The sequence below is a fragment of the Triticum urartu genome, chromosome 3, assembly GCF_003073215.2.
Source record: "Triticum urartu cultivar G1812 chromosome 3, Tu2.1, whole genome shotgun sequence".
Classification (NCBI taxonomy): Eukaryota; Viridiplantae; Streptophyta; class Magnoliopsida; order Poales; family Poaceae; genus Triticum; species Triticum urartu.
The window spans coordinates 4,788,630-4,810,293 of NC_053024.1; the positions used below are offsets into that span (position 1 = coordinate 4,788,630).

The following is a 21,664-nucleotide window of genomic DNA, read 5'->3' on the forward strand; positions in this document are numbered from 1 at the left end:
TAAGGCTGGTTGTAATGGGGAGTATCATATACTAGTATCATGCATATGGTACTAGTGTATGATACTGCCTCCATAATGCATAGTATCATATATTAGTATCATGTAGAACTTTATTTATTGCCATGCATGACACATAGTAGCATAACATTTATTATGATACGGTATCATAATATGATACTCAACCCTCTCTTTCTTTATTTAATTTTAAGACACCTCATTAAAATTGCCTAGTTGGCATGCATTATACTAGCTATGATACTCCCATTATGACCAGCCTAAGAGAGAGTAATATGTTAGCTTGTCACCCTGAATGGTGCTCCGTCTTTGCATGCACTTAAGATTAAAGTGCATGCTTGGTTTGATTCTTGGTGTGCAGGGGGTGCAACCACGACCCAACTATAGGTTGGTTTTTGGCAATGAATTAAAACATCTTTTGAGAAATCTATGCTTATTAATTGGTAAAATTGATGTAGACATACAAGTTACCGAAGATTAACAATTAGATTTTACACAAAATTGACAAGTAATTATTGGTAGGTACATTAACTTTCATTGAAAGGATAATGGGTTTGACCCTGTTGATAATCCGATTGATACTTGACAACAAATTAAGTGGCAGGGTAGCACAAGCTTCCACATGATTGATAGGCTATGATGACGTGACCTTCTTAAAATATTGGATGTTCTATCTGCCTCACCTAACTTGATCATAAGGTTCCGACTTCCAAGTATAACTGTTGACCGGGAATCTGGTAGTAGACTTTGACCGTATTGAAGACCCTCAAACTGAGGGGGTGTTTGGTTCCAGGGACTTTTTTGTGTTGGGATTAGAAAAAGTCCCTAGCAAACCAAATAGGGTGGGACTTTTTTGGGACTTTTTTGCTAAACGTCCTTAGAAGCACCTCCTTAAGAGTCTTTTCCAAAAAGTCCTAGGGACTAGAAAAAGTCCTAGGACTAGGGAACCAAACACCACCTAAGAGTCTTCATGAATATAGAACTACTATCTCCGTCCTGTTTTATTAGTCCCTGTTGTATTTCGTGCCCAATTTTGATCATAAATTTAGCTAACAAAATGTTCTTGCATGTCAAAAAATTATATGAATCAAACGATGTAATTTTTGTTGACATGCATTAACATTTTGTTAGTTAAATCGTTGGTCAAAATTTGGCACAAATTACAAAGGAGACCAATAAACTAGGACGGAGGTAGTAACTAACACTCTTGACGTTTTATCTACTTTCTCCGGGTTTATAATGCCCCTAACACTGGAGCCTAATTTTGACCTAAAATTTGACTATTAAATCATGAGTTATATGCCATGAAAAGTAAATCCTTGAAAGCTTATTTCAGATACGAATCCAAGGAAACACTTTTTGTGCCATATAACTTATATTTTGTTAGTGAAATTTAGGCACAAATTCGAGAGGGGCTTATAGACTAGGAGAGTAATTCCCAAGGCAAGGCAATCTGGCCACCTGCACATTTTACAGCTAAGAGCAACTGTTTATTTTTTATGATTGTCATGTGCAAAGGTTCATTTTGCTTTTTCAGTGGAAAAAAGGTGTGATGGTACGAGAATGAGTAGATTGCTGGTGTCGTACTGCCATCATTAGCCCATGCAGGCAGCAATCTCACACAGATCTTTGAGGTTAGTATTAGTTCGACCATTGCCCCTTATGATGGTCTTATTTCTCGTATTGCTTTCAAGAAACCTCCCATAACAGACCTCCACACACTATGTCATAGCATCTACTGTAGTCGAAGGGCATCAAAGAATGACAAAGTCATAATTGACACGACATCGTGTATCAGCAAAGGGATAATAGGTATGACCGTGTTGATAGCTTGACCGAGACTTTACAACAAAATATGCCACGTGGTGGCACAAGCTTCCACATGGTCAACAGTTTGCAGGTTCTCAAAATATTGAAGGTTCTATCTTCTCCATCTGACATGGTCATAAGGTTCCACGTATGTCTCTGTTGACCGGGAGTCGGGAAGTAGACTTTGACCATATCAGAGTCCCTGAGAACGAGAGCCTCATTGACAAATATTGAATGTAGGTATATATATGGACAAAGAAGCTCATTCGCAAAGTAAGGAAATCTGGCCACTTGCTTGTCTACACAATTACAAGGTTAATTACAGCCACCAAAAGTCGAAGCCTAACACCGATATAATTGACAAGAAGATTATGAAGCGCTCCTCCTCTTCTTCTTCCACCGCGGCAGCTGTGGCAATCTTGGCTATCATGTTCATATACTGCTCCTTGCCATGCTCGGTGGCCGTGCAAGGTAAGCATCAGGTATTTCACTTGACAATAGGTAAGCTGCAGGAGAAGAACGTAATATTTTCGAGGCCAGGCTTCATGCAAGCTCTGGGTATATGCATGGAGTTACAGATGATGAGTAGTTAGTGATCTGTGTATACATATCATTGCAGATCTTCCAGAAGGAGATCGTCCAGGAGTGGGTCCACCGTCTCCGATCCCCGGGTCGGGGCGCCACAAGTGCCCGGGGTGCGACCGCCCCAACACTCCGCCGCCACCGCCGCACCGGAAGACACTGCTGGTTGGTACAGGAAACACCCCGTAATAAAATCACCAATGCATCTTTCGTGGTCACCTACGCATGCCGTTGAAGCTGTGGGCAGGAGCTGTCAATAAACCAAGTCCTGAGTTTGGGCATGCAAGCTGATCAAAGTGAGATCATGGGAGGCCTTTCATTTTGAAAATCACTGAGGGATGCTATGGCCTAGCCAGCCTCTGCCTCATGTCTTGTCGTATGATGGATGACCGTGCTATATATGTACTATTATGTGTAATTATTAGTTTTTCCACATCACCTTAAAAGGAATAAAAAATAGTTTCAGATCTTTGCATGGAAAAAGAGACGATCGTGTTCTTATCTCCTTTTTTATTTGATGAAAATATGGAAAATGTTCACCGTGTTGTAAAATTTGTTTGTCTGGCGGAAAAAAATATTTTTTTTAGATTTATAAAAAGAGGAATGACGCACGGATTAATATCAAACCATGGGTTCTCCACATCAGGTGGGTACTAATATATTCTCAGACAATAAAGAATTAACAAAACCAAATTTACCTAAGATACACACCTTGCTGGCGATGCTCTTGTTCTTTAGAGTTGGTGCAGACGTTTTGCACACCTAGCTCTTAAAATATTGTGGGCCTGTTCAGAGTCCCTCCGATCCACGACTCCGCTCCCGGAGCTGCAGTTGAAAATCGCGGAGCGAGGAAACAAGTTCTCCACAGATCTTGGGATTTCGCGGAGCTGCTGGATTGTTGAACAACTCATGAATGTTCTATTTAATGCACCTAACGTTGACATACATAAAGTTTCAAATATATCCCTATCGACTGGGGTATTCTTCAACCGCGGAACGAATAAGGTCATTCCTAAGTCAGGACAACACGGCCCGATGCACAAGCCAATCTCACACACTTTAAAGAAATGAGCTCCTTTACGGTGATTGGGGCAGTACTGGGAGTACTTTCGAGTACTTACCCCTCCGATTTTTATTAGCCGTCCGACCTGGTGGGGAATTAAAAATGAATAAACCTAATTAGTTTAATCAGAGAAGGGCATAATGGTCCAGGGTAAAATATTTTTTTTCAACCTATCACGTCCACGACCAGAACCACGTCTAGATCGAGTAGCTCGGTCAAGTCCTCCTTCTGTCCGACGAGCCCGGCGAGAGGAACCAATTCACCGTCATCGGCGTCGTTCTCGTCCTCCTCCTGGTCCCCTTCACTATAAAAGACGTGGTCGGCGGCAGGAAGAAGAATAAGGCATGACATCTGCGGCGGCAGTGTCGGTGGCGACGGTGGCAACGCTATAGGAGAAAGCCCCCCGCTGATCCTATCGCTTCCGGACTTGCATCCTAAGGTATGAATCGCCCGAATCTCAACTTACTTTGATTCGTAGCCTGCACTTCCTACTTATATTTGTTTAGTCATCATCGATTTAGGTTTCCCTAATGCATGCAATTCAATTTAGATTTTTTCATCATCCATGGTCACTTCACTAGTTTACGAGGGACCCAGTTTATGGACGTTTATGATCTCTTGCCATAACATGTACAAGGAGCAAAGTTTAAAATTCCACGCAAGATTTCGTACTGGGTTTTGCATGCATTTATGTTTGTCCTTTCAGATTTTTATTCATCTAAATTGTGATGCAGGAAGACATGGCGGATGTAAGTCATGAGTCAATGATGGAGTACTATCATATTTCCAACAAGATGTTTAATAATGAGGATGAAGGTTATACATTCTATAACAAATATGGTCTTGAGAAAGGTTTTAGTGTCCGGAGAAGCTATGTCGAGTGGGATGGATCCAGCTGCCATATAATTTTAAGGAAAATTGTGTGTAGTCGTGAATGGGTTCGTGAAGAGAAGCACATGAAGAGGAAGATGGAAGATAGAAAGAGGAGGCCACGGAGTATAACTCGTGTAGGGTGTAAAGCTAAATTGATGATTGCAAGACAGGAGAAAACAGGTCAGTGGTTTGTGAAGGATTTCATCGATGAACAAAACCATCCTCTAGCCCCACGGGATCTGTCGTGTCTTTTGCGTTCACACAGAAGAATTAGCGATGAGCAGAAAGCGAACATTGCAGACATGGAAAAATCTGGGATCAGAAAACACCATATTATGGATATTATGTGCATGCAATACGGTGGATATGATGAGGTTCGATGCATTATGAGGGACATTTACAATTTCTGCCATTCTAACAAGCAGGAAACAATTTCTTCCGGGGATGCTCAAACGGTGATCAATCACATGGTGGCGAGGCAAGAGCAAGATTCAGATTTTTTCTTCAGGTACTTGGTTGATGAAGCTGGCCATCTGAAGGGACTATTTTGGTGTGATAGTCAATCCCGACTTGACTACGAGGCTTTCGGAGACGTTATTGTTTTTGATAGCACATACAGAACCAATAAGTACAATCTGCCATTTGTGCCGTTTGTCGGGTTGAATTACCAACGCAACATCGTTATTTTTGCATGTGGTATCATTTCACATGAAACAAGCCAGGCATACGAGTGGATGTTACGGACCTTTTCTGATGCTATGGGACAGAAGCATCCTATATCTGTGATCACGGATGGGGACCTTGCAATGCATTCGTTTTTTCTTTTCTTTCATTTTCATTTTCTTTCTTCAAATCTCTTTTAGATTTTTTAAAAACCGGTGCATTTTTTCATAAATCCAAAAAATGTGCACGATTTTGATTTTATTTTGTACTTTCCAAAAATGTTTAATTTTTTAAAAAATTAAACAATCACAAATTTTAAAAAATGTTCAAGTTTCAAAAATTGTTCGCAAATGTTCCATTTTTTCCGTAGTTAAAAAATATTCACATTTAAAAAATCCAAATTTTCAAAAATGAACGTGTTTTAAAATTTTGTTCTGTATGTTTTTCTTCAAAATGTTCAATAAATTTCTTTTTTCGAATCTGCGCTGGGGTTTGTTTCTTAAGAGTTTGTGTTGTCTTAAAATCACTGAAGCTAGATAGCTTAGCTGGTTGTATCGACAACTCTCTCAGGACTAGATCCTTTTTTTGACTCCCACGTCTGACAGATTTTTTGATTTATTTTTACATCGCCACGGCGCCTAGATGGGCTGGCCTAGCCAGGGCTCCTTGTGTGGGTCGCGACGGCAATTTCCCGCAGAGCGCGTCACATAGGGGAGGTCCTGAGAATCACAACTATTTCAACCTCCTCTCTCTACCTCTCATCCCCGCACTGGACCATGACGGCCTGGAGCCACAAAATTCAGATTAATACGTCATCATAATTGACATGCTCATGGGCAGTTTATTTGATTCAACCTCGCCGTGCATATGATCAGTGTCAGCACAAACATTCCAACCCAACACTGACGGCTACAATTGTCTGAAACTTGCAAGCCAAACTTCAACAGCAAACACGGCTCGGTCCACCAAACGAGGGACCTGAAAATGCCATACAACTACTACCCGAAACTTGTATGAAAAGAAAGGGTGACCGTCAAATTGCGATAAGGCAAGCAAAAGGATATGTGATACATGTGTTTCTTCGTTTGACATGGCCATTACTAAATGGGCAGTCAACACTTGCTATCCGTGGAAGAAGCACAGTTCCGTCTGATTCTCTTATTGCAGCCTGGAGTTGCTCAAAGCTCTCATGCTCAATTAGAGCATATCCCTGCATACATAGGAGAAGGCAAAACCTCACAAATATTTGTGTCAGCAACAGTGACACGTCCAACGCCATTTTATTTTATATGCCACTTTGAAGTGTTTCTTGCATGATGGGCCCGACTAGTCAGGGATTGTCGTGGGCCTCGTTCGACATTAATCCTTTGCCGTGACATGAGAACCATTTCAAATACTAAAATGTGGCTCAAAAATATAACCATATATATATATATATATATATATATATATATATATATATGTGCTCAAAATCTGGTGCAAAATAGGCTCACAAATTGGAATGCACGTAGTTCAACTTCAGCCCGTCACTATGGGCCTGTTCGAAGCCCCTCCGCTCCGCGAGGCCGCTCCCGGAGCTGACGGAGTTCTAGTTAAAAAGTGCAGAGCTAGCAAAACGGTACTCCCGAGATTCTTAATTTCCACGGAGCGGGCGGACTGCCGAACAACGCCTATATCACAAATATCTGCCTCTTCACAGTGGAACTTACTCTTTCTTTTTAGCACTCCGCAGCAACTTTGCTTGACCTGTTCAAGCCTGTGACTTTAGCAATTGGATCTTGATGGGTTGACTCCAGGCATCTTGGAATTCGGACCCAAGATGAATCGTGCATGTACGTGCCGGTACCGAGAGAGACGACCTTGGTGTTTGTTCTTCGTCCATTGATGAATTCGGACCCAAGATGAATCACCCGCTTCATGATTAGTGCCACTGCTATTCATAGTTTTAAATAGCCGGCTATAGCCTTGCTATAGCTGTTTGAGCATGTTGCCGTTAAATGATTTGATGTACAATTTGCCGCTATAGCCTTGCTATAGCCCAGCTATAGCTTTTTTTAAGGGTCGCTGCTATATGCCATATTAAAACATTAATGCCATTTGGTGAGAGAGCTGCCTATGGTGAGTGAGAGAAGAAGCTTTGACATCGATCGATAATGAGCAAGGGACCTTCTTCTTCGTCCTCGCTCCCATGTGCCGTGCCAATCCTCCTGGTGATTGTATGCTGCTGCTCCCTGCTGCTACCCTGCTCTTGCTCTGCCGCTGCCGACCAAGACGGCGTGTTCGCGGAGAAAGGTAGCCACCAGTCCCTGCTGTTTTTTTTTTCGTGTGTTTGGAGTTGATGTTCATGCATGCTGCAACTGGCGCTAGTTGTGTGTGATTGGCATGCGATGGTGGTGTTCATGCAGGTGCAGGGTATAGTTTTCCGGCCGGAGGGCGTGTACCAGTACAGTGGCCGACGCCACCCCAGCCCCGGCCGCCGATACGCCAGGGCGGTGACGGCAGCGGCGGTGGTAGCGGTGGTGGTGGCCATGTCTACGCTAGGTTAATGTAATGTTTGGCTGAATTTCGCCGAAATTTGCTATGTTTGGCCGAAATTTAACTAGTTTTTATCATAACCTCGCCGAACGGTTCTTTTTTTTAATACGCGCCTGGGGACGGCCCTGGGGGCCGACGGCTGGGGACCGACTCGCTCCCAGGGCTATTTTTTGCGTCGGCTCACCCCGAGATGCCCTTAGTTGTACACACAGTATCCTAGGAAGAGGGAGGAGCTCAAAGGATAAAAATGATAAAGTCCTCGATGGCCACTAACAATCATCAGTCTTACAAAATTTTCCTTTTAGAAACCAAAAGTAGATTTTTTTTTTTTACAAATGCACGGCTTGAAAATTTCTGCAAAGTCAACCCGATGATCAACGACAAAAAAGCGACAAATTGATAAGTAACAAAGAATTTTTTTTTGAGGGATTGATAAGTAACAAAGAAATGGGCCTAACAGAAATAGGGAAGGCTAATTTGAAAGAAAACGAGCCCATAAACCGTCGAAGTCCAACTAAGAAAAATGGACCGAACAGCCAAAAATCAAAATGGGCCTAACTGAATAAAAAAAGTGAAAATTATCAGAGCCAGGTTTCGATCCTGTGACCTGTGGGTTATGGGCCCATCACGCTTCCGCTGCGCCACTCTGATTGTCTTGTTCTACTTGCGATCCCTACTTTACTTATGATTTAAATCTACAAGATTAGCCGAGCTATGCATCTTGTAGTAATTTCTTTTTTTATGGAGTAGTATTTTTTCATTGTAGCACGTATATCTTCATGGCCATGCATGCCTCGATCGATCAGGATGAACGCTCGTAGGAATTGTATGTTACTTACACTTACCAGTAGCTTTGCTTGACCGCTTCATGCCTGCAACTGCATTGAGATGCACTCACAGCAAAGATTTTGAGTGTCAGACAGAGACGATTTCGAGCATTTGACTTGCAGCACTGGTTCAATGTCAGCATCGAGGGTCGTGATTACATTAGGTTAATCAAGATGTTCAGACCACCTTTTGACTTGACACACACTTTTTAAAATGTTTGCAAATAGTATAAAATGTTCATGATTTTAGAAAATGTTCAAAATCTGTAACAATGTTCACGAATTTGAAAAAAATCATGATTTCAGATATGTTCACGAGTTTAAAAAAATGTTCATGATTATGAAAAATTGTTCACGATTTCACGAAAAAGAGAATGATACTGTATCTCGGCGATGCAGCAAAATATGGTTGTGACCATTGGAGATTATGAATTTTTTTCTCTCGTTGCAATGTACGGGCCGTTTTGCTAGTTGAACTAAAACCATGAACTATTTTGGAATGACGGGAGAACCAATTACCAGCAGGGCAAGATCTTGCCCGGCTAGCTCGTGAAGATGTAATTCACTCTCGCCGTTGGCCTCTCACCTCTCCTAGGTATCGCTCTCGGTGATCTCCGTCGGCTCAAGGCGGTGCTCCTTTTCTTATCCTTTGTGTGCTTTGTAGTCGCTGGAGTGGTGTGTTGGTGCCCGGCACCCTTGTATCTCGTCCTGGGTGTGTTTTGTGTGCGGTGTTGGATGGTGTGTATTTGTATCGTTCTCTCAGATGTACTGCGATATTGCTTTATATATAAAGCGGGAGGAAACCCTTTTTCGTAACCCATAGAGGAAGGACGCCTCCGCCCCCGTGGGGTAATTCACACCCCCAAAGGGGAGAAAGGCCGCCGCCGCCGCCGTGGTGTGCTACGTAGGAGGTCAGCAGGAACTGAATGCTGCGCATACCGACTAAGCTTGTTCATGAAGTGAAACTCCTTCCTATTTCTTTTATGTTTTATTTGGGTGTGTTTGTATTGATGCCCCAACATACTATTTTATTATTTTGCTGCACTTGAACTTATTATATGGACATACTGGTTGCTTTATTTATAAACGGAAATGTTAACGCCCACACGTGTGGGCGTTACCCAACTCGTCCACACGACTGGATTGTTGTTCACTGTCTTTTGCACGAATCTTGACACGAAAAGGTGGATTTGGTGTGCCATGTAGGACGGGGCTGGTGTGTGGGCGTTGGAGAGTTTGCCCACACGCCCGCACCACGCTGTTTGCCAGCTGCGTTGTGTGGGCGAACTGCTTTTCGCCCACACAACCACCACTTAGGTCATGCGCGTGTGGACGAACTGCTTTTCGCCCACACGACACTCCTATCTTGTGGATGGCAACTGCAGTTACGCGAACGTGACAACTCGGTACACACACATGGCAACTATAGTTACGCGAACGTGGCAACTCGGTACACACACATGGCAACTGTGATTCTTTGCTACACGGCAACTGCAGTTACGCAAACGTGGCAACTCGGTACACACACATGGCAACTATGATTCTTTGCTACACGGCAACTGCAGTTGCGCGTACGTGGCAACCAGATAAACACACATGGACACTGTGATTAACAATACATGGCAACTATGGTTGGACCACACGTGGCAACTAGGTAAACACACATGGCAACTACTGTTTTGACCTTTTGTGACAAGTAGTTAATCACACACGGCAACTACAGTTTGATTACACGCGGCAACTACCATAAATTAGACATGGCAACTATAGTTAACCAAAACAGATAGAGTTGTCATGCTTTTACAACTACACTTGCCATCCCAGATAACTACATCTGCCAACCAGGATGGCAACTAAATCGTCATCCCGCGGGGTACCTAACGTAGTTGCGTCAGGATATGTGGGCATTTTTGCTTCGTGCCACACGCATGGGGTAGAGATGTGTAGTACTTGTTGGGCGTGTGGCACGAAGTACCCGCGCCCACACGTGTGGGCAATTCTAATGTCTACCCACACACAGCCCGTGTGGGCTGCCTCCTGCTCACACCACACACGATGTATGGGCGCATGTCGTATATGCCACACGTGTGACAGTTATCGGCGTCCTTTATAAAGAGGGACAAAGCCTATTTCAAAAAAGTGAAGTGAAACCCTGCTTCCGATTCTGGAGTGATAAAGAATGATGGTTAGTTGAACTTATATTACAACTTGTCTTCCCGGAGGTGGTTTAGAATGACGATTCTATCTTTCGAGACAGTGTTGATCCCAAGCTTGTTTAGTTTTCGTATCTCGGGCTAGTAGGTTTTTGCCCCATAACGGTGTCCGAGAGCGAAACTTCACAACTGGTTTTTACTAGTGATGCCCCAACCCACAACACTCTTTCTTGTTTCTTTTTTTCTTCCCTTTTGTTTTTATGTCGCTTGTAACGCTAGTGCAGTTTAGCTCATCGCACACAGTCTAAACCCTGTATCACACACGCAGTTGCAAACCGTTGTCCCACGGTTGTGTGCGATAGATAGGTGCATCGCACACGCTACGGGATAACCGTGCGTGATAGGGTTCCATGATGCAGACAGTTCGGAAAAAAGCAATTAGTTGCAATGCCCGAACATATCACACACATAATTCCCGAGGTAAGTATTTGTGATGCATCCAACGTCCCAAATGTTCTGTCCGTGGACATCGTGAGGGATGATAGGCCTATCACACACGTTATACCATGTCGTAACATTTGCGATGCGCCCAACACATTGGAGACAGTTTGCCTTGCAACACGTGCGATAAGGGGCCTATCACACACACTCTACTCTTGCATGCCATTTGCGGTGTGACACACATTTAATAACAACAAAACATGAGCGGTGCTATACTTGTCGCACATGTTTTGTACAAGCTGAGCGTATTCGATAAGGGAGCCTATCACACACGCTCTTCAACAACGCACCATTTTCGATGTGTCTAGAGACAATGAAACATGTGTGCTACACAGGTTCATGGCAAACGTTTGGAGACAATGAAGCGCGTGTGTTAGGTGTTCATTGCAGACGTTTTGCTTTGTAAAACCGTGTGCAATGTGATGACCAATGCAGGGACGCGGTGTTTCTGCACCCAGGTCTAGATGCTCCCATCCGTGAACAGTAAAATCATTTGAAATAGTAGATAAATTCAAAAAATCCAAAAAATATATATTTGGTGCAAGATGGACGAGTGCATGATGCACGTGCCAAATTTGGTGGAGTTTGAACATTCGAGCAGCTCGTGACAAAAAAGACAAAATTCGAGTCTGTGAGGAAGTTTGAAAAAACGCATTGTTCGTAGATGATTTTGTCTTTTTTGGCATGAGCTCCTCGAATGTCTTTTGCCCATGAAATTTTGCACGCACCTGGTGCACTCAAGCATCTTTCTTGCAAAAAAGTTTAGGAAGTTTCTGAATTTTTTGAATTTTTTACTATTTATTTTGATTTTATTGTTTGCTGGGTGTAGACGAGCCTAGGCACCGGTTTGAATATCTGCCAACGCAGCTGGTTTTTTCCTCATAAATTAATCTCTACAACTGAAAATCTCTAGAATTTGAATTTGAAAGTAGGCAACCACATATTTCATATCCATCATATACACCCAAAACTGCATAGGTTCAACCACCATTGCATAATTCAAATCACACTAACATTTGTTCAAGCATTAGATAAGCACAAATTAAAACGCGAACCACAGTAGCATTAAAGATAGTGAAGAGAGATATGCAAGAGCATCTACAGCCGGACTCCCTAAATTAACCGGGCGGACACAGGATCATTGACCGGACATGAGAGAGAAGGAAACAATTGATCCAACCAGACCCCTCAAAGCCTTCTTAAACGTCCGGGCTTTCCGTCACTCCTTGTATTGAGGACAAATCTGGGGACAATATGAGGAGTATGAGGAGTGTCCGGACATGTCCGGTCAGTGGTCCTGCATCTGTCACATATGATTTAGCCCAATATAGACCATCTTTTCTCTTTGTTTATTCTTTCTCTTTCCCCATCTCCACCAATCACATGACATGCATGCGACCGGACGTATTAGGAGAAAAGTGGGGGACATGTCTGTGGAATTGAAAATTTGACAGCGAAAGCGTGGACGTTTGAGGGACCGGATTAGGTGTATGCGGCTCTAGATGCTCTAAGACATTCAGGTTGTTGGGTGTGTTTGGTCTGTCTTGCTGATTGTTTTCAGGAGAATTTCTAGGACATTAGTTCAATGGAAAATCGTGTTATACGACATACAACATGCTCAGCTAGGGGAAATGCTGGCAAAAATAGATCAATTTACAGCAGAATCTTTGCATTCCGAGTCTGAGTGCATTAATCCCGTGCCGCACGTATTTGTGCAACTAGCGTGGAGCTAAGAATGCGACAACGATTACTTGTCAATTCATAGCTGAATTTTCCAAAGTGTTTGTCTCCGTTGACCGATCGATGACTTGAGCCGTTGGTTTCTAGCCATCCATGTGGCCAGGAAGAAGAAGAAGAGATCCTAGCAGCCAATCAAAATCTTACCTTTACGAGCGGGCACAACACTTGTACTCGTACTCATCCTTGCTGTAAATGAAGCTATAAAGAGATCGAAAATCTAGTTTAAAACCTGGGCAGATATCATGGAGCTTTCTTCTTCTTCTTCCTCCCTTGCACGCACTTTGGCAGTTCATATTCTGTTCCCTGACATGCTCGGCCGCGATCCAAGGTACGTCGTATACGACTTACCACTCGAAGTAATCTCAGCTAGCTACGTAGGTACGTCCGGCTTCATAGCCGTACATGCATGTCTGCGTACTGATTACTGAATATAGTATTTATCATGCATTCATCTACACACTTACGGCCGAAATGAATGATGATGGATGAATCACGTATGTGTAGTTGCTCTGGAGGGAAGCCATAGACCAACGATTTCTCCACCGCCGCCGCGGCCCAATCCATCATGGAATCCAAAGCCGGAGCCAAAGCCGGTGCCCCTGCTGCCGCCTCCTAAAAGGCGGGCACCTCCACCACCGCTCAAGACGTCGGCACTTGTGCCGTCCCGCAAGACCCTGCAGATTGCTGCGAGCGCCCCTTATACTTGAACCTCCAATATGCCATTATGTACCATCGAGGAGGGTGTTGTGCTACGTGCTTGAATTGCAATGAAACTTAAGAAAGTTGTTTGCTTGTAGCAGGAAAATAAATGAAGGATTGAATAATATGCTACTCCCTCCGTCCATATAAGATGTTTTTGCAGTTCATTTTTAACTGCAAAAACGTCTTATATTATGGCAGAATATAAGATGTTTTTGCAGTTCATTTTGAACTGCAAAAATGCCTTATATTATGGGACAGAGGTAGTATTGTGTTGTATGTTCCAATATATAACTTTTAATACAAATCTGACAACATAGCCAGTCACAAGCCCGGATAAAGGAATAGGATTGTCTTAGACTTGACGAGCCAATGACAAAACTCAGCAACTCTTATGAAGATGAAACCCAAGAGAACATAATTGTTGTATAAATCTGGCAACAATGGTGTGATTTGTGCGTGCAATTCTTATGTGGTCTTCTTTATCATTTTTTTCTCCAATATGCACGAGTATGCATATCAGATATTAAAGAAGAAAGACAAAGAAAGCCTGTGGTGGTGTCGTGACAAGATGCATCACACACCAACTGTGCACCTCACGGTCGCCACGGATCAAGCTCAAGAAGAAGGAAGAGCAGCGTGCCATCATCCTCCATGGTGGTGGTATGCATATCTTCGTGAAGAAGAATATCAACGAGAAGATCTATCAAGCAAGCCTTGGGCTCGGTGGTGGCATGCAAATCTTTGTACAAAGGGTTTGTTTCCACCTCCGGCGCCCACAAGTTCAACAAGTACCCAGCAAAGACATCCGGCAACGACAGATGGCCAAGACCGGGGAACGACCTCACCCGACAACGGCTGCCCCCAGCTGGCGTGCACTCAGCCAGCCTTCGACAGCAAGCTATTGTCTCACCCACGTGTAGCATAGCCGTTCTGCGCTCGCAGGACTCACGCGCCACGCGGCTGGTGGGAAGGACACAAGGGGTGATTCACTCACCCACGCCGCCGCATGGTGCACACCAGTGCCGAGATGTGTCACGCGTCCAGCAGGTGTCACCTAAGTCGATTTTGACAAGACATGGGTCCCTCCCGGACGACAAAAGGCAATGACACCTCATCACACATTTAAGGCATCTACCTACCTGGTCGGATCCAAATCACTTTCTTAGCTTCGAAGCCATCTGTGGTACCCCTTGGAGTATAAAAGGAGGGCTAAGCCAAGAGTTAAAGGGGGGTGAAAAAATTGGAAGAAAAAGGCAAATAGCGAAAAGGTTGGACACTTGGTAGAATGCCAGTAGGGATACACAACACTCCCCGTTCCCGGGAAGGTTTTGTAAGCTCTAATCCACCCATCAAACACACATAAAAACAGGAGTAGGCTATTATTATGCACCATGCGGCCCGAGCCTGGGTAAATCCCCGTGTCTATCGTGCAAGATTTGGTAGCGTAGGTCCGTGCCTTCGTGCCCCGATTCTGAACTATCAGAAGGACGTCTCTAGTCCACGATGTCACGCGTGTGTTCTACACACGGGCCCCAACATCTGGTGCACCAGGTAGGGGGGCGCTCATGCAGACATACATCAACAAAGCAGCCGGCGTATCTGTTGTCGCTAGTATCATCATCATCAACCTTCTTCATCGACAAGCGTGATGGCTAGGGTGCGGTTGCCCAAGATCATGGCTCCATACTCTGGGCGTCCCCAGCAAGTCCACCCCTGCCGGCGGAAGAATTTGCCGTGAAGCTAAGCTGATTTATGTGCCTGCATGGAAGGTTTGTCGATTGCCATCCAGATGAGTGACTTGCCAATCATGGTTGAGATGTATTCTATTATTACAGTTAAGTTGATTCATTTTCGGGAACTGGAAAGATCGGTCTACTCCTCGCTTGTTAAGGAGACTAGGCACCTCATGTGTCTTCGTGAATCTTGTATTACTCATGTTAGTCGCACTCAAAATAAGGCCAGCGACAATTTAGATAAATTTGCGCATAGATGCAGTAGAGTTGGCTCTTGCTGATTGTATGAACATTATGAGATGAGTAATACATTTTCAATCGCAAAAATAATAATAAGTGTGTGCTGCTATCCAGTCGCTCTGATATTCAGTGGTTGTCACAAAATTTGTCCAAACTATAGCTGTGCCACTATCCATTGCACAAAGCTCAAAAGCGAATTTCCACTTTATTTTACACTCCTGCCTGACCTGTTCTAGCAGGCGACTAGCATCGCTTGACTCCCAAGACACATCAGGCTGGCAATTTTGGCAAAGAATCGAATCCAGGATGAGTACCGCGAACATGCGTACCGAGAGACGACTTTGACCTAAAGTCACCTGCTACTAATTAATTTGATTAATGTCACTACGATTCGGGAGTATACTAGTACTAATCCTATAAAAGAAGCCGTTAGGAACTGTCTACAGGCATAAGGCTAACAAGAAGCTAGTTTGACATCGATATAATGAAGCGATCTTCTTCATCCTACGATTTGGTCCTCCTGGCTATTATCGTATGCTGCTTGCTGCTTCCATGCTCTGCTGCCAGGGCCAAAGGTAACCTCCTGCCCTGCAGGTGTTTTGTTATCTTTGGAGTTGATGTCCATGCATGCGACAACTGGCGCTAATTGTGTGATTTGTATGCGATGGTGGTGTTCATGCAGGTGCAACCTTTAATTTTCCGAGGGGAGTGCGTGGAGGAAGAATATGGCGGAATTCACCAATACCAGGCCCGCCGAGGAGAAAGAGCCACCCGGGTTCTAGCCATGAATATGCAGCACCACCGCCGGCTGGTACGGCACTTGTGGCCCGGGGCCGCCGAAGCAACAGAACTGCCCCGGGTGTAGCAATGCCTACGCTCCGCCACCACCGTCGTCTGGTACGGCAGTTTCAGCGCCCCGGCCGCCGAACCAACCGAACTGCCCGGGGTGTGGCTATGCAGACGCTCTAGCACCACCCGCGGGTACAACACGAGCGGCCCCCGGGCCACATCACTGCCCGGGGTGTGACCATGCCTACGCTGTAGCACTTGCGGCGCCACAACGTAAGAAACTTCCTGGCACGAGGTACTGAACAACGTCCCAGGAACCTACACCCGCGGCCACACTACTACTACTGGGAGAGGAGGGATTGCCCGATTCAGCAAGCTTTCTGCTATTATTAGTGGCCTTGTATCTTTGGACTCATCACCAACTAGTTTTCATTTTTTTTCTCCTAGACATTCTCATATTTCGCCAAAGCAATAGTTTCGTGATTTTTCGTTTGTAATTTTAAAATTATTTTCCATTAGACAGTCAAGAAAGAGAAATAGCAACAATGCACATGTGCAGTGTAGTGAAATTGGAACTACACATAAATATGCATCGAAGTTTTGTACGGACTGGAAAGCACGATATCTGTATGTGTATTGCACTAAAATAAATGAGCGCTCTCGCTCACGCTCTCACGTGTCTCGCCCCGTCCCCCTACCACCGTAGCCACCAGATCCAGCGACTCCCGCCGGCGAGCCTCGCGCGCCGGACCGCCGCAGCGCCCCTGTCGGCCGCCCCACCTCCATCTACCTCCTCCCCTCCTCGCTTCCTGCCCTTTCATGGAAGGGAGGGGGAGAGGGATGCGCTATGACGGAGAGGAAATGGCGGAGGAGATGCATCGAGCACGTATGCGGAGGACGATGCGACTCCCAATCAGGGGAGATTCGATGGTCAAATTGGTCACCAGGATCTGTACGGAGGCGTCGGAGGAAGAGATGAGGCGGATGATGAGACAGGGAGAGGAGATCTCGCCGGAGGAAGTAATTGCATGGGCGCGTGCAGAGGTGAGCTCTTCCTCGTCAGCGAGCAGAGCCAGATGGAGAGCATTCTGGTCTCTCCAACCTCCACTCCCCTGAATTTTGCTGGTGAGGTCTTGAATCCCCTCTGCCTCCATCAAGCTGCCTCAGATCTCGGTTCCCCCCTTCGGAGAGCGGCGGACTCGGTGATACAAGTGGTGGAAAAGGAGACTGGTCGTCTGCGACACATGGGCAGTGACAGGCAGGGCTGTCCCTTGCCGGAGAAAACTCCGGTGACTATGGTGGGCAGAATCCTCTGCTTTGCCAGAGAAGATCGGACCCAGGTCCCACCGGTCAGAGAGGCGCGGCCGGGGAAAATTGGGCTGCGTGCTTGCGTGGAGGAGCTTGCTGAGGTGGAGAGGCCACGTGAGGAAGAAGATGATGCCATCAGAATGCACTACGGCCAGCTGTGGGGGGAGGTGAGCCTACAAAACCTAATCCCCTCCCAAGTCCACCCAATATCCAACAACTCCCCGCCGGCGCCGGCCTCCCGATCTGGGATCCTGACCAACACCGTCTGCTGAAATCGGTGAGAGAGTGCTGCGACGAGCGTCCTAGGTCCCCGGAGCAAGCTGCCATGGCTGATGCTCAGGGCCGCGGGCGCGGCCGAGGCCGACGCGACCCCAACAGAAATCGTGGAGGTGGTGAAGGGCATCTAGAACAAGCTGATCGTGGAGGGAGTTGACAGAATCAGTGGGCGCCCCAACAATTTGGCCCCCCACCGCAGCAGTTCCCCTTCGGCTTTGGTTTCCAAGGTGCTCCTCCTCCCCCATGGTATCAGGGGCCCTTCCTGCAACCGCCTCCGATGCTGAATCAATGGGGAGGGGGCCCTGGTAACTGGGGGGCAAATCAGAATCAGGTGCAGAATCAGATGATGAATCAGCAACAGCAGCAGAGTGCTCAGGGGTATCAGGGGCAGATGCTTGCACAGTCACAGCTCCAAGGAAATCAAGGGCAGAGCATTCCAGTGCAGTCAGGAGGGGAGGGGAACAAGGACAACAATCCAGTGCAGCAACAGAAGAAGAAACAATCACAAAGCAAAAACAAGAATGCCAGCAAGGCTAAGGATGCCTTAGGAACAGATTATAGTGATGTTACTTGCTACACTTGTGGAGAACCAGGACACCACAAGGCTCAGTGCCCCAAACCCCCATCCTGCTTCATCTGCAAAATGGTGACACACAAGGTGGATGAATGCCCCATTAGGAAAAAACCAAGGAACTGTGCCAAATATGTGGGCAGTGCTGCTTCTGGTCTGGGCTACTTCAAAATAGATGTCCCTGATGTCAATGAGCAACATGTGGGAAATGCAAAGAATGTTGGAATAGTTTACATTCAAGCTGGGCAAGTTACTAAGGAAGAATTGGGTCACAACTTTTCTGTTATCTACAAGACTAACTGGCCATGGCATATTAGGATGTTAGACAATTGGACCTTCTTGGTCAAATTCCCTCCACACATTCCAGTAGAAACAGTGGCTGGTGATCCAAATTTTGGTTTACCTGAGATTGATGGTGTATCAGTCAATGTGGAAGTGTGGAAGGGGGAGATGGAATATCATGCAGAGCTTCAAACTGTTTGGCTTCAGCTGAGAGGTGTGGCACCAAAGTGGGCAGAATGGTCAGTGTTGGAACAGCTTGCATCTGTCTTAGGTACTTTGATAGATGTAGATTGGCAAGGAAATTTCAAAAACTTCTTTGAAGTGGTCAGGATCAAAATCAGATGTAAGGACTTTACCAAAATCCCATCTGAAAGGATTTTTGGGATAGGAGATAAGCTTTATAAGATTAAAATAGTAGTGGAGCCACCAGTGGAAGATCTTGATCAAGATGATCTGCTGGATGAAGAGTCAGAAAAAAGCAAAGAGAAAGAGGGACAGCAAAAAATCACTAGTGACAATGGAGCTGGAGGCTCTCATGGTGCTATGAATGCTCCATCCTCCCAGTCTGGTGGAAGTGGCTCTACACCTGGGTCCTCTCACCAAGGGAAGCAGAATGTGTTAGCATAGCTTCAGCAACTTCAAGACCCCATCTCCATGGAGGAAAGCTTCAAAATGCTGCAAGAGATGGAAATTGGAGATGAGGAAGATGAAGATAACATCAGTATGCTTGAAGATCGGATTAAGGTTGGAAACCCTAGTGAAACCCAGGAAGAGATAGTGTTCAGTCCAAATCACTCACCTAATGTTGCCCCAGCTCCCCTAAAGCAGAACAAGTGGGGTCCAGTCCAGGCATAGAGGAAGAGCTCCAGAATTGATATAGGTGGAAGAACTATTCTGGAAATTGCCGTGGGCTCAAAAAAGGTCCAAAACCTGGAAGATCCTAAAGCTACACTCAAAGGTACAATTAAGAAAAACTTCTTTGAAAATTTTCAAGATCCTGCATTTATTTCTGTAGCTAAGATAGTTGGAGTAGAAATTGAAGATCACATTGATACTTATGCCTATGTGGTCTCTAGAAATAGAATTCCTAGAAGGCCTGTAGGGCCATTCCCCCTGGGAAATAATTCAGATAATAATAGAGTTACTGCCAATAATATTGATCTTGGTTTATTAGAAGGAGATAGTGCAACTAGAAAACAGCCTCTAGACAAGTCTACTGAGCTAGATAGTAAAAATTCTGACATTGGATCCCCTACTACACCTGAAGGGTTAAAAGGGATTCCCAATGCAGTAGATGATCAGAGTGTCATTTGGACTAAAGTCTCCAAATATGGGCGGGGCAAGCACCCCAAGAAAAACCATGTTTAGATGAATTGTCTATTCTTGAATATTAGGGGGATTACTACCCCAGGTAAGAAGACATGTATTATTGACACTCTGGCTAGAACAAATGCTAGTATAGTTGCTTTTCAAGAGACCAAAAAAGAAGAGTTATCCCCTGCTTTTCTTAAATCCATTAGTGGTAGTAAAAACTTCCTTTGGCATCACCTCCCTGCCGTGGGCACATCTGGAGGGGTGCTGGTTGGTGTTGATGCAGATATATTTGAGGTTCTCCTTTGGAGTTCGTTGAAGTTTTCTGTCACCTGCAATCTTAAAGTCAAATCTAGTGGGGTTTGCTTTAGAGTCATAGCCGTATATGGTTCCCCATATGATGAAGGCAAAGAAGATTTCATTTCTGAACTTCATAGCCTTTTTGTGGATTTCATTTCTGAACTTCATAGCCTTTTTGTGGATGAACAAATGCCCACTCTTATAGGAGGGGATTTCAATTTATTTAGATACTAGCAAGATAAGAGCAATGGTAACATCAATCACCACTGGGCAAGCAAATTTAATGCCTGGGTGGAGATATGGAGCCTGCTAGAAATTAGGATGTCAGGTAGAAAATTCACCTGGGCTAATAACCAGGAGAATAACATTATGACTACTATTGATAGGATCTTCTGCACCACTGGGCTGGAGGCTATTTTCCCCCTATGTACCTCTCAAGCTCTTCCTAGAACTGGGAGTGATCATACCCCTTTGCTTTGGGATTCTGGCTTAGGAAGCAGACCTAGGGCCTCTAGTTATAAGTTTGAAAAATGGTGGTTGCTGCATAGTGAATTCAAAGAGCTGGCCACTAAGAATTGGTCTGCTCCAGTCAAAAGTACTAGGTCAATAGATATATGGCAGGAAAAAGTTAGGAGATTTAGGAAATTTTCCAAAGGCTGGAGTAAAAATGTAGAAGCAGATATTAGGAAGAAGAAAAATGCCCTCACAGAGGAATATGATGAGCTTGATATCAAATCTGAAACAACTTGTCTCTCTGATGTGGAGAATGCTAGGATGAAAAGTATATTATTAGAGATCCAGTTTATCTGGATTAAAGAGGAGACCAAGGCTAGACAGAGATCTAGAGATAGAGACATTCTAGAAGGTGACAGAAACACCAAATACTTTAATGCAGTAGCTAATCAGAGGAGGAGGAAATCTCTTATCCATTCCCTTGATGGGCCTAATGGTCCTACCTCTGACACTAAAGAGATGTTGAAAATTGCCTCTGATTTTTATAAAGAGCTTTTCAAAAAAGAAGATAGGGAGGGATTTACCTTGAATCAGGAATTTTTCTCTTTTGAGGAGAAAATCACTGATGACAGGAATGAGGCACTTCAAGCTCCATTCACTGAAAAAGAGGTAAAAGAGGCTATCTTTGGTTCATACTCTGAAGGAGCACCTGGACCAGATGGCCTCTCTTTCCTCTTCTTACAAGAATTTTGGGAGGTCATCAAGCATGATGTCATGGCTCTATTTGATGACTTCCATGCAGGCACCCTGGATATATATAGATTAAATTTTTCCATGATTTCCCTCATTCCTAAGGAAGAGGATGCTACCAGCATAAAGAAATTTAGGCCTATTAGCTTGCTGAACTGTATTTTTAAGGTCTTTACAAAGGTTCTGAC

The 21,664-nt window shown here is 44.8% G+C and overlaps 2 protein-coding genes and 1 long non-coding RNA gene across 5 annotated transcripts; all 3 read left to right on the top strand.

The window, feature by feature from the left end:
• The first annotated feature begins 2,057 nt into the window (after nt 1-2,057).
• Nucleotides 2,058-2,874, top strand: LOC125547502. Of its 2 annotated transcripts, none has more exons than XM_048711354.1 (2): nt 2,058-2,325; nt 2,444-2,874. In XM_048711354.1, the coding sequence occupies exons 1-2, from the start codon at nt 2,073-2,075 to the stop codon at nt 2,593-2,595; spliced, it is 405 nt and encodes a 134-aa protein (XP_048567311.1). In that variant the 5' UTR covers nt 2,058-2,072; the 3' UTR covers nt 2,596-2,874. The 2 variants fall into 2 exon arrangements, with proteins under 2 accessions (XP_048567311.1, XP_048567312.1); XM_048711355.1 differs by having other exon boundaries at nt 2,058-2,295.
• Nucleotides 2,875-12,999: 10,125 nt separating this feature from the next.
• On the top strand, nt 13,000-13,560 carry LOC125547503 (uncharacterized proline-rich protein-like). Of its 2 annotated transcripts, none has more exons than XM_048711356.1 (2): nt 13,000-13,139; nt 13,266-13,560. In XM_048711356.1, exons 1-2 carry the CDS (start codon nt 13,004-13,006, stop codon nt 13,466-13,468), a joined length of 339 nt encoding a protein of 112 aa, XP_048567313.1. In that variant the 5' UTR covers nt 13,000-13,003; the 3' UTR covers nt 13,469-13,560. The 2 variants fall into 2 exon arrangements, 1 of the variants encoding a protein (XP_048567313.1); XR_007300685.1 differs by having other exon boundaries at nt 13,002-13,089.
• Nucleotides 13,561-15,894: 2,334 nt separating this feature from the next.
• On the top strand, nt 15,895-16,671 carry LOC125547504. The gene is made up of 2 exons (XR_007300686.1): nt 15,895-16,011; nt 16,119-16,671. It is a non-coding gene; the product is annotated as an uncharacterized LOC125547504 (long non-coding RNA).
• The last annotated feature ends 4,993 nt before the right edge of the window (nt 16,672-21,664 follow it).

What these genes read in the sequence shown, in the direction of transcription:
- LOC125547502 (XM_048711354.1), top strand. Translation starts at nt 2,073, where the DNA reads ATGGACAAAGAAGCTCATTCGCAAAGTAAGGAAATCTGGCCACTTGCT. An exon ending in GGTATTTCACTTGACAATAG is followed by an intron (nt 2,326 to 2,443) that starts GTAAGCTGCAGG and finishes ATATCATTGCAG; the next exon opens with ATCTTCCAGAAGGAGATCGT.
- LOC125547503 (XM_048711356.1), top strand. Translation starts at nt 13,004, where the DNA reads ATGGAGCTTTCTTCTTCTTCTTCCTCCCTTGCACGCACTTTGGCAGTT. An exon ending in AATCTCAGCTAGCTACGTAG is followed by an intron (nt 13,140 to 13,265) that starts GTACGTCCGGCT and finishes ACGTATGTGTAG; the next exon opens with TTGCTCTGGAGGGAAGCCAT.